Source organism: Hippocampus bargibanti, linkage group LG15, assembly GCF_051943395.1.
Source record: "Hippocampus bargibanti isolate YZ-2025 linkage group LG15, ASM5194339v1, whole genome shotgun sequence".
Lineage (NCBI taxonomy): Eukaryota > Metazoa > Chordata > Actinopteri > Syngnathiformes > Syngnathidae > Hippocampus > Hippocampus bargibanti.
The window spans coordinates 10,418,336-10,432,268 of record NC_142748.1 but is presented as its reverse complement, the minus strand read 5'-3'; the positions used below and the strand labels follow the sequence as shown (position 1 = coordinate 10,432,268).

General features: G+C 45.2%; 3 protein-coding genes across 3 annotated transcripts; 2 read left to right on the top strand and 1 right to left on the bottom strand.

Annotated features, from left to right (window-relative positions):
- The first annotated feature begins 2 nt into the window (after positions 1-2).
- On the top strand, positions 3-2,074 carry paqr4b (progestin and adipoQ receptor family member IVb). Its single transcript, XM_089015361.1, has 3 exons — positions 3-290; positions 659-877; positions 1,040-2,074. The coding sequence occupies exons 1-3, from the start codon at positions 128-130 to the stop codon at positions 1,471-1,473; spliced, it is 816 nt and encodes a 271-aa protein (XP_088871487.1). The 5' UTR covers positions 3-127; the 3' UTR covers positions 1,474-2,074.
- A 79-nt stretch (positions 2,075-2,153) lies between these two features.
- pelo (pelota mRNA surveillance and ribosome rescue factor) lies at positions 2,154-5,327 on the bottom strand. The gene is made up of 13 exons (XM_089015301.1): positions 5,102-5,327; positions 4,750-4,842; positions 4,166-4,316; positions 3,932-4,022; positions 3,681-3,844; positions 3,553-3,613; positions 3,277-3,438; positions 3,146-3,192; positions 2,990-3,063; positions 2,850-2,921; positions 2,657-2,731; positions 2,542-2,573; positions 2,154-2,285 (listed from the first exon to the last, which is right to left on the bottom strand). Exons 1-13 carry the CDS (start codon positions 5,140-5,142, stop codon positions 2,191-2,193), a joined length of 1,158 nt encoding a protein of 385 aa, XP_088871427.1. The 5' UTR covers positions 5,143-5,327; the 3' UTR covers positions 2,154-2,190.
- Positions 5,328-5,955: 628 nt separating this feature from the next.
- On the top strand, positions 5,956-11,068 carry LOC148887768 (serine/threonine-protein phosphatase PP1-gamma catalytic subunit B-like). The gene is made up of 8 exons (XM_089015302.1): positions 5,956-6,153; positions 6,281-6,364; positions 7,046-7,177; positions 7,445-7,675; positions 8,473-8,577; positions 9,358-9,581; positions 10,080-10,214; positions 10,327-11,068. The coding sequence occupies exons 2-8, from the start codon at positions 6,310-6,312 to the stop codon at positions 10,414-10,416; spliced, it is 972 nt and encodes a 323-aa protein (XP_088871428.1). The 5' UTR covers positions 5,956-6,153; positions 6,281-6,309; the 3' UTR covers positions 10,417-11,068.
- The last annotated feature ends 2,865 nt before the right edge of the window (positions 11,069-13,933 follow it).

Sequence of the window (13,933 nt, the reverse complement as noted above, 5' to 3'; positions counted from 1 at the left end):
ACTCCAGCCCGATGGAACGACGGGGCGCTCTTCCCTGCCGTCCTTCCACCTGAGCTGCTGGATGGCTTGCGGTGGGCCGTGGCGAGGCCCGGCGTAGGATGCCCGGCCCTACGGACGAGTGGTCAGGATGGTCGGCCCCAGTCCGCGGCTCTTGGACTTCACTAAAACTCCTTTGCATCTTCAGTTCAACAAATATGTCTTGACGGGCTACCGTCCCGTGTCCACTGCCCACGAGTGTATGCGGAGTCTCTTCTATATGCACAATGAGCTGGGCAATATCTACAGTCATGGTAAGTGACTTTTTGTTGTTGTTCTTAACGTGTTTGAACAGACTGCGCTAATACTGTACTATCCTTGGACAAGCCGCAAGGTCTTCCAGGTGGCATCGTACAAAGTCGCGGATGTCTGTTGTACTCTCACTTCTGGCTACTTTTCAAAGCTGACGTGACAGGAGTGTGTAATGAGGATATGGGATTAGCTGTAATCTGCCCAGGGGATCCCTGCCCTGGAAATATCCCTCTGCTAACTGGGTCTTTAACAGATGATCACGGTACTCAGTCAAGTTGAAGAGCAGATCCATATTTTGGGGAAGGACAATTATGAATCAAGTGGTAGGAAACTCTGAGTTCCACTGCTAAAACGTTTCTGGTCTCCCCAGGTATCCCCTTCTTGCTGTTTTTGGTGCTCCTACCCTTCAGCATCCCCTGGAGGGAGGTGGATAGCATCTGGATCGGTGTGGTCCACTACCTGGCTTGCCTCAGCCCCACGGTGGGCTCGGTTCTCTACCACGTGTTCATGAACCACGTCGGCGGGGAGCACGTCTACGACACTCTGCTCTCTCTGGATATGTTTGGCGTGTGTTTGGTGAACACGCTAGGTGCGTCTTTGACACCTTGTTTAAATCTCAAGACAATAAATAAAACAGCTGCAAGTGCAAAATGAAACGGAATCGCGCTGTCCAAGCAATTTGTGAATTTCACTCCTAGGCCTTCAGTAGTGCTATGTCTGAATCTCGTGACTCACCCTTTCTTGTCCGCAGGCGCACTCCCCATCATCCACGTCACACTGCTTTGCTTCCCGACTGCGCAACAGGCCGCCATACTGGTTTACATCTTCCTGTCCGCGTACGGCATCTACTGCGCCACCACGGCTCGCACTAACGTCCTGCGCTTGCGGGCCTTCGTGTGGCAGGTGATGTTCCGCTTCAGCCTCTTCCTGTTCCGTGTGTATGGCGACGGGGCGGGTAGCCCCGACTCGCTGCGACTCTTCGTTATCATGGACACTTTGGCTGTGCTGGGAGGCCTCGTCAACGTGATCCAGATCCCCGAACGCTTCATCCCGGGGCTCTTTGACAACTGGGGCAATAGTCACCAGATCATGCACGTCATGGTGATCTGTTCCATCGTTTACCTCCACTGGGGAACGCTGGAGGATCTGATTTGGGTCAAGAACTATCAGTGTCCCGCAGAGTGAACCCCCACCCAATCGATTGAAACTAGCCGGGTTGCTAGATTTGATTTTGAGTCAGCAGCATGAAGAATCAAGATCAACCCCTCAGTACTAATTGAGGAGAATCTGATCATTTTTGGCATGATTGGTGAGAATATTAAAGATTCTTTTAGCTATATATTAGCTAGCTGGCTAGCTTTGTATCCATTTGAGTGTGTCGCTGCCGCTGCTCACCGAGAAAAATGTATCCTTGACTGTAAAGTGACCTTGAGAGTTTTGAAAGGCGCGCCTTTCAAAACTCTCAAGAAATGAAATGTATTATTATTATTATTATTAGTGCCCATCCATTGACAAACATGCTGTTAATTCAATTTTAAAACACCCATAACTCAGATTTTGTTGTATATAATTAAGATGATTGTGGCCTAGGCCAAACATGAGTCTTTAAGAGAATGTATGGATTAAAAAAAGTTTTAAAATATGCACTTTAGCTCTGCTGGCACTGATGGGGAAATCTATCATATCAGCAGTGGAATTCACATGTAAAAAAATATATATAGCTGGATTTGTACAGTAGATTTTTGAAATGTAGCAATATATTTAAGAAAAGGCAAAATAAAGTATATTTTTGCACATTTTCTTGGTGTACTTTGGGAGGGTGGGAATGAATTATATATGGTGGTAAAAAAAAAACAAGCAGGTGGTCTGTTTTATTTTCTTTAATCAGCCATATGTTTCCACTCAGTCATCTTCTGAGCTGCTGTCATCTTCGCCTTCTGAAACGTCTGCAATGGGAAACCTCAAGATGGCTGCCACTCCACTCAGTTGAGTCAGTTCTAAACAAAAGTAAAACAGCTGACACTTGATTGGATTTTGCTGACAACGCATCCACTTAAAACGTTTTTCCATCCCTTGCATCCATCTGTCAAACAGTCACGCATTTGCGAAACATGTGCGGGATTAATTCCTAATTTCCCATTTCAACTGCCTTGAGACGACATCTTTTCCCGTTTGGCACAATATGTCAATCAAAATTAAATTCAGGCCTGCTTGTGCATGCATATCATTTTGTGGCTCGTGAATTCAACTTACGTTCACCAGAGACGTGAAGGCTTGAGAATATTCTGCATGTGTGTAGAAGGGGAGAAAAGATACATAAAAAAAAACTAATCATCTCAAATGCATACTTCCTATTTTTCAGGTTTACCTGACAGTGCCGCCGCTGTCTCTCACTTTGTCCACCAGGCGAACGTAGCGCGCCCGAGTGGGCACGTCCTGGTGCCTGCGGGACGCCATTACGAGCAATGAGCACAGAAATCACACTGGCTACATTTGTGAGTAAATCAAGATAAGATGATCCCTATTTTACTGTGTGGAATTTTGGCCAGTGTGTTATTTACCTGAAAAGCTTATCGCTAACCAATAGCGTGTCAACAGCGAGACCATCGGCAGCCCGTTCCACATGAGCGAGTCTGTGAGGATGTAAATTCGTCCCTAAACACAATAACGATCAAAAAGAAAACGATCTATTCACGCTTACCCATAAAAAGCTCTATCGGGTTCATGTTGGAGCATTTTGTAGAAGTCCTCCAGGGCTTTCACTTCTCCAGTGGCCTGGAATGAGAAGAATCTCCATTTATTTGTTTAATCTTCACCCGGTGTCGTCCGTATTATTGGAAAAAAAAAGAACGGTCACCTTGGTATCTGACAGCCTATTTGTCACTGTTGGGTCTGAGAGAATTTCTGCAAAACAACAAGCACGATTGCAGCCACGTGGGGGCAGTATAATACACCAATGCACATTGAGCCGTCACAGATTCTTTTCACCTTTGAGTGAATACTTGTGACCGGACGATGAGTGGACCATCATGAACTTGGACCGGTTCTCCAGCAGCAGCTTGTTGTCCTGTCGCACAGCCTCTTTAAAGAGATATGTCATAAACTGGTCCTTGACGAAACCCGGACTGGCTACCAGGATGCATTTCACCACTGAGGAAAAAATAGCAACCATGTTTAGATTGGAATAGCACAATGTACGCCATTTACAAGGATGAAGCTAAAATGCACTTGGAACTAATGTTTGAAACGGAAGTCAAGTCTCACCATCAAAATTAACATGGCGAAGTATGGCCTGCATGACAGCTTCGTAGAACCTTTCCAGAGCCTGCGAGAAGATAAGGAGATACCATATAATGCGTGCATTTGAAAAAAAAACTGCAATAGACATGCACCTTTTCGTGCTGGGTGCAACTTCCTCTCCGCTTGCGAGGAATGGTAAGCTCCACTTTGGCCCGCAAAAGTGTCATGGCGGGGGTCACCAGCATCAGGTTGGCCAAACCCTCCTGCATCACCACCGCGGCCACATCCGCCTTCTGCGTGGGGTCGCATGCCTCGTCTGCGGCGCGGTCCACACGACGGTCGATGAGCCGTTATTGTGCCACAGTTCCATTTTCAACATGGATAACACGCAGGTGCCACCTACCGATTCTGGCTAACACAACACTGTCCCAGCTCTTTTTAGCAAGCGTGAACTTCCTGTTTAGCTCCAACTCAATCGTGTGGTACGCCCCCATCTGATAAGTGAAGACCGCCATAAAATTACACACAAAAAATAGAGAATTATCTTTTTTTTTTGCATGAAAAAATATGATGCAGCTTTTCCAGTCAGAAGCTGCGCTATGGTGCTCCACCATCAATTTTAATCAATGCTGCTGACCTTGACATACTGGTTCTCCTCAAGGTTGGTGCCCTTGACTCTGAGCTGGCAGGCTTGTGTGTCAAAGTCGATTGTCTCCACGCATAACGTCAAAGTCGTTCGTACTCGGGAGCTGCCCACGCTTCCGGTTGTGGACTCTGTCTGGACTTTTCTGCGGGGTCAGAAAAAAAATGGCAGTGCAGACCTTGCAGCCAACGCAACTCCAGCTGCAGATATAAGGCTGTCACAATTAATCAAATAACTTGAGTTATTCGATTTGCATAAAACGTTTTGATGTTTTGATTATTTCATTCACCTGGGGGAGGAGTTGGCCAATGCAAACTAAATGCCAAGGATTAAGATTTAAGTTATTTATTGATTTGTATGTTGTCACTCAGACACGGGGGTCGACGCCAGTGGAGTGATGACCAATTTTGGACGTCTGCGGATGAGGCTTATTTCACGGTATTTCACCTGACAAGGACAGTCAGTAAAAATACTTGAAAATATTTCTGTGTAATAGGCAAAGCGTTGGAATTGCTAACTGTGACTTGCAAATCCAGTCGTTGCAAAATGTGCAGTATACAAATGCTTGCACGGTGTACCTTATGGTGGACGCTCTCAAACTGTCCCCCTGTTGCAGCAGGTTGTAGGTGTGCCACATATCTTCTGCTTCCTCAGGAATCAGAGTCACCTGACTGCAAGAATCAGTCAACGCAAATTATATAGAATCGCTCCAGCATTTGGTTTGTTTACACTTCAGTTTATACGCTAGCTGGTGAGACGTCCAACAGCCTGTTTTTTTGCATGTGAATCGACATCTTCCCTCTACGGAGATGTGTTATTTTCATCGCCAAATGTCAACAAACGCGCTGGTAAGCTGCACGTGGACACAAGCTATAAAAATAGGCTAGCAACACCTGCAAGCTACGTTAGCTTACCAGCCAGCTCACTCACCCGGCGTTATCTTTTTCAATATCTCTATAAAGCAGCTTCATCGTCGCTGCTATTCCGCACACGTTTCGAAAAAAATGCCGTAGATTCAAGACGGCTTACGAGCGTCTCGTCTCATGATGATCTTAACACTCGCTGTCAGTTTGACAATGAATTATTTGGGACAGGTAGAGAAACAAAATGAAAAGTAGTCGCCTCGGTTTGTGACGTCATCCTCGCAAAAGTCAATGGCTGGGCGGTGACAGATGGGCCACAGACCAAACCTATTCAGGATCTGCCGAGGACCAAGTCGTGCGCCATATTGGAGGTGGTTCGTGCAAAAAAGGGGAAAACTTTTGACTTATTTCTTAACTACTGTACTTAAGATTGTTCTTGATTAATGTGAAGCGATGCGGGTTTCATAGGCCACTGTTGAATTGTTTTGGGAGGAGGCTGCTCAGGTGCTTTGGTGACCCCTTGCAATTATAAATATTTTAATAACGGCATTACAGATATTACGTTACTTTGTGATTCTTCCCTCAGAAAATGGCTCTCTTGATAAACTAGGAATCATTTGGAGGGGGTGAAGGCCACATCCAATATGGCGTTAACGTCCACACAGAATTTATTGCTAAAGAGATGTCTGATCATGCACATCTACGTATTCGGAAATACGACGTAACTGAGTGGTTAAATGTATCACAGAGTACGACCAAATTCAATGAATGCTTCGCATTTCAATTATTGATTTGTTTCGTGTGAGTAAACGCTAACAGACAGGAGAAACGACCGATGCGCAAGAATATTGAATACCGCTATCCCGCCTTGCACCGTACAGACCAATCAGAAGCCGGCATATTGGACTGCCGCTTCCGCCCATCCTTTAAAGATATCTCTCATTCAATCGTCTTTTTTTGTCGACGGCATGGTGCTAAGCAGCCACGGCAGAAACAACAATCCCGTTTGAATTTGGATATCTTCAGAGAAATACTTGACTCGGTTCTGTTTCTGAAGTGAATTTCACAGATTGAGCGACACCAGTAGAAGGCCGTTTGGCTTGCCCATTCTTCCCCAAGGTTAGCAAGCTCGCTGGCTAACGATAGCCGATTAAGCGCTATCGCGAAATTAGCCGAGCTAAGAAAAAGAAAACGGCCACCCAGGAAGGAGTCCGCTGTCACTTACTACTACGCTGTTGACTTGTAGGTATTTGTAAATAAAAGTAGAAGGCTACCATGGCGGAGGCCGACAAACTGAACATCGACTCCATCATTCAGCGTCTGCTGGAAGGTAAGATCATTTCCACCGAGGTAGCCATTTTAGCTTAGTTTACAATCCGAATGAACGATGCACAGAGTAAATCCTTACTGCTTAATACAATTGATTCTGTTACTGCCTGCCCAAAAACAAATGACAATCATGTTTCAAAAACAATTTAACATTCTAATTAATTTAACAAAACCCAAATCGACTTTCCCGTGCTATTTTCTCACCCATGACGCGATCTTGAAATGCATAAAAATACAATGCACTTATTTGTGGCATCTCGTAGATGACGACGAAAATCACTAAAGTCTAATCAGAATCTGACTCAGAAAGCCTTTTTGGTCCCACAGTGGGGACATTTGCAATCTACTGCAGCAAAATTGAAAGGGGTAGGGGAATCGAAAAGACCAGAAACAAGAAAACAAACAGAAACAGAAAAAAAACAAAGTATTGCATATACAAAAAAATGACAGAAGACTGAACTGTACAACTGCAATTATTAGCACAAACAGAAACACACAGTACGAGTTTTCAAATGAGTTTTGCGTCACGACATGAGTAAATTATTACATGCTCAACAACACAGATCGTATCATCTATTATGTCAAATCGTATGATAAGTTATACTTTTAAAACATATCTGTAAATGTATTGAGTATGAGGTTTTCTTATTGTTTACGCCCTCCTGCTTATCCTGGCTTTCAGTGAAAGGCTCCAGACCTGGCAAAAATGTCCAGCTGACAGAGAATGAAATCCGGGGTCTTTGCCTCAAATCCAGGGAGATCTTCCTCAGCCAGCCAATCCTGCTTGAACTCGAGGCGCCCCTCAAGATTTGTGGTCAGACTTTTTTCGTTTTGGGGATTTTGGGACGGCTGCTAGTTAGTGTTTCATCTTGGAGAAATTATTAGTACCCGACTAAATCTGTCTCGTGTACAACAGGATATATTGGAGGTAATGTTACGGATCCTGCCCGTGAAATAGAAAGATTTGAAAAGTAAATAAGATGCCTGCTTGAATCTGTTAGTCGCTCCCCGTTATTGTAAAACCAACCCATGAAACAAAAAGAAATTAAACTGTACATTTGACCATCTTTGCATCCAAAAGGGGATGTTCACGGGCAGTACTATGACCTGCTGAGGCTTTTTGAATACGGCGGCTTCCCACCTGAGAGCAACTACCTGTTCTTGGGAGACTACGTGGACCGGGGCAAGCAGTCGCTTGAGACCATCTGCCTGTTGTTGGCCTACAAGATCAAATACCCGGAAAACTTCTTTCTGCTGAGGGGAAACCACGAGTGTGCCTCCATTAACAGGATATATGGCTTCTATGACGAGTGTGAGTACACTCCACTTTTTTTTTAATCTCACTGAATAACATCGTGAATTGCTGAGTTGATCGCAGCATGTTGAACAAGGAATAAAGCAATCAAGTAAAATATCCCCATATTAACAGTACACTTAGTTTCCATGTAAAATGATAATGTTGCTCTCATTCAAGTGTAAAGTCAAGTTTACACACGCCTGGAAGACACAAAAAGGAGTTATGTGGAAAGACAAAAAAATGGTGACGCACTTGTGTGCGTCACCAGTCACGCATTCTGGTATGGACTATTTCTGTCAGCACCTGTTTGATCAGATGAGTTTGCATGTGGAATTGATTCATAATTGTTATGAGCAAGCACAACCTCTCCTATGTTAGCGTAAGAACCCCAAAATCTTGAACATGGTATGCTGGGATCCAAATGAATCACTGCAATACAGCTAAGTGGCGATCACCTTCTACTTTTAGCCATTGAGTTACTTGGAAAAGTGAACTGAGTATTTCTTTTTTTAATTGGGTTGTGCTTGGTGTAGTAAGTTTGAGAAGCACGGCTTTTGTTTTCAACATTTAACTTATGAAATACACACAGAGGCAAGAAGGTTGTTCTCAATTGACGGTGTGGGGTCATCAGAGGTAGTCGAAGCCACACGTGGTCCCAGGCGACACGGCGCCGTCAAGCAACGTGAGCCTGCCTGATGTTTACGGCCCACATTACGTTTATAATTAATGTGATGCAACAGCACGAGTCTCGGACGATTTTATTAGCGTCTAGATAAGCGGTTTATTTCTTTATTTTTTGCGTGTGTCCGCAGGTAAGAGACGGTACAACATTAAACTGTGGAAGACCTTCACTGACTGTTTCAACTGTTTGCCCGTCGCCGCCATTGTTGACGAGAAGATCTTCTGTTGCCATGGAGGTAGTCTCACAAGAACAAACAACACGCGCGCTACGGTCGCCGCTGGCTATTTACTGTCAACACTGCCGGCGGTCGACCTTCGAGGCCCGCCATTTGTCATTTGTGTTAAGTCATAACTGCGGAGTCACACTTAATGACATCTCGTCGAGGCAATTTTCTATTTTGAAAAGCACCAGTTTCGTTTGACTGCAAAGGACCCTGTTCGAGCCCCGGTAATCACATGTTGAAGTCAAAGATGAAGATTTTTGACAAGTGACTGAAAAAAAAAACAACAAAACAACCTTTTCATCAGGCTATGATAGATGTGTATTTTTTTCATGGGAAGAAAGTAGCTTTTTAGTAAATGCATTTTGAAAAAAAACTTCACGAAAACCAACAAATATGTGATCACACCAAAATATACGTATTGTGAATGAGCAATCAATATTATATCTGACGGGATGGAAATTTAGCATGCACTCACTCCCTTTATTTTTGTCGGCTGGAACGTTTGGACTTTCTTAAGTCAGGAGTCATTTTGTGTTAAAACGTGAACGAGGTCACTATTTGAAGTCTTAAAACAAAAACTAGACGCTCTGGAGCAGCTCGATCATCTGTCTCAACCATCAACACACATATTGCTGAATATGTAAACAGACGACTGTGATAAGCCACGCTCGCCGCCTGATCATGTGCCGTTCGTTCCGTTAGACGGCAAACACAGCGAACCGTGTGCTCGCCGGACGTCATCGCGCGTGCCTTCCCTTTGGCCATCAAAGACCCCGTTCGTCTTTCTGGCAGGACTGTCTCCGGATCTCCAGTCCATGGAGCAGGTGCGAAGGGTCATGCGCCCCACCGACGTGCCCGACCAGGGTCTCCTTTGCGACCTGTTGTGGGCCGACCCCGACAAAGATGTGCTGGGCTGGGGCGAGAATGACCGCGGCGTCTCCTTCACCTTCGGCGCCGACGTGGTCACCAAGTTCCTCCACAAGCACGACATGGACCTCATCTGCCGAGCCCATCAGGTCGGTTGGGCTCAGGCGTGAATAATTGTCTTGTCATAGTCCTTGGATCCACATTAAAAAAAAAGTACAATTTATTGCATGAAATAACTCGCTAATTTCCTTTGGTGCCATCTTGGTGTCATGGAGCTGTGAGTTGAGGAGCATTATTTTTGCAGTCAGGAATCTATAGCCAATCCAAGTGATGTGCAAAGCTTTATAAGCGACCGTCAAGTACTCGCCCAAATGTTACGTATGCAGAATGTTTAGACTTCATTTGATCACATGGATTGACTTATTTCAGATTAAATGAGTCCATCCTCTGCTTTTGGACTCCTTCCCAACCTCCACGTAAATGTGTGGAGATCAAGTCCACCGTGCTACCAGCAGGTGGAAGCATAGCGTCTCTACCTTTCTGTCCTAGTGGCATTTCATTCCAGTTCTGTCAAGCAAGAAAACGACACCTCTGTACACTCCTGTTCTAAAAGGTGTTCATATTGCTCAATACGAACTGGTTTTCAGGTGGTCGAGGACGGCTATGAGTTCTTTGCCAAAAGGCAGCTGGTCACGCTGTTTTCCGCCCCCAACTACTGTGGGGAGTTTGACAACGCCGGAGCCATGATGAGCGTAGACGAGACCCTCATGTGCTCGTTCCAGGTGAGCAAGAAGATCCCTTCACCAAATTGAGTTGACGGGCAACTAGGTCTGGGCCGATGTGATCATTGGATGACTTGCTCCTTTGCTCTTTTTTACACCCCTCGTTTGCCAGATTCTCAAGCCTGCAGACAAGAAGCTATTCTACGGCGGGGGCATGGGCTCCGGACGCCCCGTCACCCCCCCGAGGAAAGCTAAGAAATGACAGCAGTCGTGGGCCCTTGACACTCGTCCCCTTCCTTCCTGCCCTCTCTACCTCTCCTCTCTTTCACCAAACAGCCAGAAATCAAACCTTTACCCAGGGCTCCCGCCTCCCTACCCCCCTTTTTTATCTGTACTTCTTAAAACATTTAATGTTACAAATTGTCTGAAGGAGTGACTGGACGCCGCCTCTGCCAGTGAGCGTTAAAATGCTGGGCGAGTTGTGCGTTTGTGTGAGATTATTAGAGCTTTCTACCCCCCGCCCTGTCCCTCTCTTGCTCTCTTTTTCTCTCCTGCCATTTTTCCTGTGGAAAGGTTGAAACCACGGATTGGGTCTGTACGATTTGACTGAAAATTGGCAGCAGACCCCTGCCAGCAGGGGGAATGTGTGTCCTCATGGAGTGGGGGGGGGGGGGTATTTTATTTTCCCTTTCCCGCCTTACTGTAAAATCTCCACAAGTGCGCATGTGAGCACGCACGTCGCCCATGCGCACACACATACACAACTTTTCAGATTCCTATGAGCCAGAGCTGTAAGCAAAAGAGGGATGAAACATACAGTTTAGGTTTGTACAGATTTGATTACTTGAGATTTTTTTGTGAATTCGTTTTGTAGCCTTTCATCAAGTTGACCAATAAAGCGAGAATCTGAGTTACAGAGTCCTCGTCGTTTGCATTCTTACGCGATGCCGTCATAACCATGTGCTATAAACATTTTCTAGTCGGAACTTCATTTGCCGGGACCAACCAATTATGGGGATGGATGTCAAGAACATGGAGGGCCAGTATGAATTTTAAATCTGATTGTTTCAAGACACAGATATGTACACACTGGAAGGGAGAGAGATGCTGGCAATAAATGTCATTTTTTTTTTCTACATATGTGCCCTCTCTTGATATGTCGGCAAAAGGTATGTCTCTAGAGAACATCACACATTCTATTTTTATGCGCCAGCATCCCCAAAAACAATCCTGTTTGCTTGTAGGGCACTTGTCCATCTCCATGCGTTCATTCATCTCGCTGTCATCGAGGCCCTTTTTCCAAGACGCTTGGACGAATCAGGTGAGAAGTGACAGTGAAGGTGAACATGATTTGACCTGATGACCTTTTGAATTGATTTAGAAAACGAACGATATTGTGGATTGAATTCATAATCTGTCTTCAGAACAGGGCTGTGTTTTCATAGCCACTGTCTGTTGACCTACGCTGAGCAGTCGTGAGCGTCTTGCAACCATCTAGAGAAGAAAGAAAAAACGGGACGGTGAAAGAACAGTCTATTTTCTATCCCACTGACAGCTCTTTGGATTTCATTGGACAGTCCATGTGTATGTGTAATGAAGTGTGCGGTGACTGTTAAGCACCCTCTACGGCAGATTTTAATACTCTACACGTATCGCGGAATGCGCTCCATCCAGCCGCCTTCCTTGCTTTACGAGCCGTACTGCAAAACTGGAAAAGGATTTTGTTTACGCTCCCGCAATCCGACATGCTGCCTGCAACCAGATTCTTCTAGTCTAAATATAATGTGACGCCAGCACCTAATGAAATGTAATGGTTATAGGCTAAGAGGATAGATGGAAATTAATGCAAATGCTACTGCCAAATATTTTTAAAAGAGGCTTTTTTTGTTTGTTCTGACATGTCAAGTTGCTCCACAGTGTCTTCTATATTACAGCCTTAAGTGTGCGGAATGGTGCAAACAACATAGGGGCACCTCAATAATTTAAATAATACTTCCGAGTTGTTTGCTTACTTACCAAATATTCTGCTTTTTAATTTCTTCTCTACAAAAGGTTACACGTAGAGAAGAGCCCATTTAGTGCACCTGTTAGAGTACCTTTCAGCCTTAACCTTTATTTTGTAGGGGTGATTTCAGGAGGGGGCGGCCGTTTTCTCCTAAATGTTGTACTCAGAGTGTAGTAATAAGTGTGTGTAAAGCTGCCGTGGTGCCATGGCCAGCGGCACAGTGTCACCTGTTCTATTTATATCTGGCGAGGAATCCTGGATTCACAAACTCAGCTGCCACTTCTATTATTACGATTAGTTAATGCTGTAAAACATATTTCGCTAACCCGGACACCGTAGCTGCTTTATCCTTCGCCTGATTGCTTTGTGGAGTGTCCCAACACAAAATGGAAGAACTTGTGAGGAGCACGGTGCAGACCTCTTTCTTCTGAATTCACAGGTTATGTGGGAAAGGAGGTCAAACCTCATTTTCCCCCACTGCGTAGAGTTGTAGTATGTCACTTTCTCGTCCAACTCAAATGTATCATGTAAGGTTAGTGTATGTGAGTCGGTGATGTGAAGTTCCTCCATCTTCAGAGTAGACCTTCACGAGCCTTACTGGTGCACCGGTAAGGTGACAAGTGACACTTGGCCATCCTGTTCCAACTGGGCTAACTCAGTGGTAGCCTCTTGCCCTTGTTCCTCTTCCACCAGCCAGTCCCACTTTAGTCTACAGGGAGACACTTAGACCCAAGGTGTTTCACTCAAGTCTTGGCGGCAGTGTAATTTTTTTGGGCCAGAAAGTTCCACTTTGCAAAGGAACAAGGTTGGAATCAAGGTGAGCGCTGTTGCCGCCTCGGCATGTCTCCTTGTCCGTCCCCATTTTGCTTGTGCAAGTCAGCAGGGATGCTTTTCAATTGCGTAACCCAGTTGTGCGCTCAGCTGCGCCACCAACTACACACGAGCTACTTAACACTTGCTCAGAACTGGCAACACAGATAGTGTTCATAAATGACGGTAAGGGGTTTGGCTTTTGGAGTTAAGGTGGTACATGGTAATCCCACAGACCTGGCAATATGTCGTGGCATGTTGCGCCCCCACGGTTGCCCCAGCTTGCACCATGTAACGGCTTGAAGATGGAAGCCGGGTGCGGGGAGTCGCCTAAGAGGGTAGGGAAACACGATCCTTCTGGGATATTGAGTTAAATGTCACTGCGCCGTCGTGAGGGAGACACTGACAGGCCGACCCTGATTGCAGCCCCCCCCCCCCCCCCAATCTCATAGGTCAGAACTTTTGCTGAACAGCTGAAGACCAAGGAGTGACGTTCTACGACAAACAAAAGTAGATAATAGGCCTAATAAAATAGCAGACAGAACTATACATTGAAAGCAATTTTAAACAAGTGGGTTTTGAGGTGAGCCTTGAAAATAGGGAGGGAGTCAATATTACGGATGTTGGGTGGAAGAGAATTTAGTGTCCTTGGGTGTTTTGAAAGGCGCTTGAAATACAATGTATTATTATTATTATCATCCACCATTCAAAGGATCTATCCAGCTAGCTAACTAGCTAGCTTCCTAGTTTCTTGATAGTGAAAAGATAAAACATCTTGAGGTATTTCCTGCGATTGACTGGCAGCCTGAAAACAATTGGATAGGCTTCTGCACATCCATGACCCTTGTCAGGATAACTTAGGGTATTCAATCAGCCTGCCGTGCATGTTTTTGGAATGTGGGAGGAAACTGGAGGACTTGGAGAAAACCCACACGGGCCCGAGGAGAACATGCAAACTCCACAC

What these genes read in the sequence shown, in the direction of transcription:
- paqr4b (XM_089015361.1), top strand. Translation starts at nt 128, where the DNA reads ATGGTCGGCCCCAGTCCGCGGCTCTTGGACTTCACTAAAACTCCTTTG. An exon ending in GGGCAATATCTACAGTCATG is followed by an intron (nt 291 to 658) that starts GTAAGTGACTTT and finishes TGGTCTCCCCAG; the next exon opens with GTATCCCCTTCTTGCTGTTT. An exon ending in GTGTTTGGTGAACACGCTAG is followed by an intron (nt 878 to 1,039) that starts GTGCGTCTTTGA and finishes TCTTGTCCGCAG; the next exon opens with GCGCACTCCCCATCATCCAC.
- pelo (XM_089015301.1), bottom strand. Translation starts at nt 5,142, where the DNA reads ATGAAGCTGCTTTATAGAGATATTGAAAAAGATAACGCCGG. An exon ending in TGTTGTGTTAGCCAGAATCG is followed by an intron (nt 3,845 to 3,931) that starts GTAGGTGGCACC and finishes ACCGCGCCGCAG; the next exon opens with ACGAGGCATGCGACCCCACG. An exon ending in TCGCCATGTTAATTTTGATG is followed by an intron (nt 3,439 to 3,552) that starts GTGAGACTTGAC and finishes TTTTTTCCTCAG; the next exon opens with TGGTGAAATGCATCCTGGTA.
- LOC148887768 (XM_089015302.1), top strand. Translation starts at nt 6,310, where the DNA reads ATGGCGGAGGCCGACAAACTGAACATCGACTCCATCATTCAGCGTCTG. An exon ending in GATCTTCTGTTGCCATGGAG is followed by an intron (nt 8,578 to 9,357) that starts GTAGTCTCACAA and finishes TCTTTCTGGCAG; the next exon opens with GACTGTCTCCGGATCTCCAG. An exon ending in TCATCTGCCGAGCCCATCAG is followed by an intron (nt 9,582 to 10,079) that starts GTCGGTTGGGCT and finishes ACTGGTTTTCAG; the next exon opens with GTGGTCGAGGACGGCTATGA.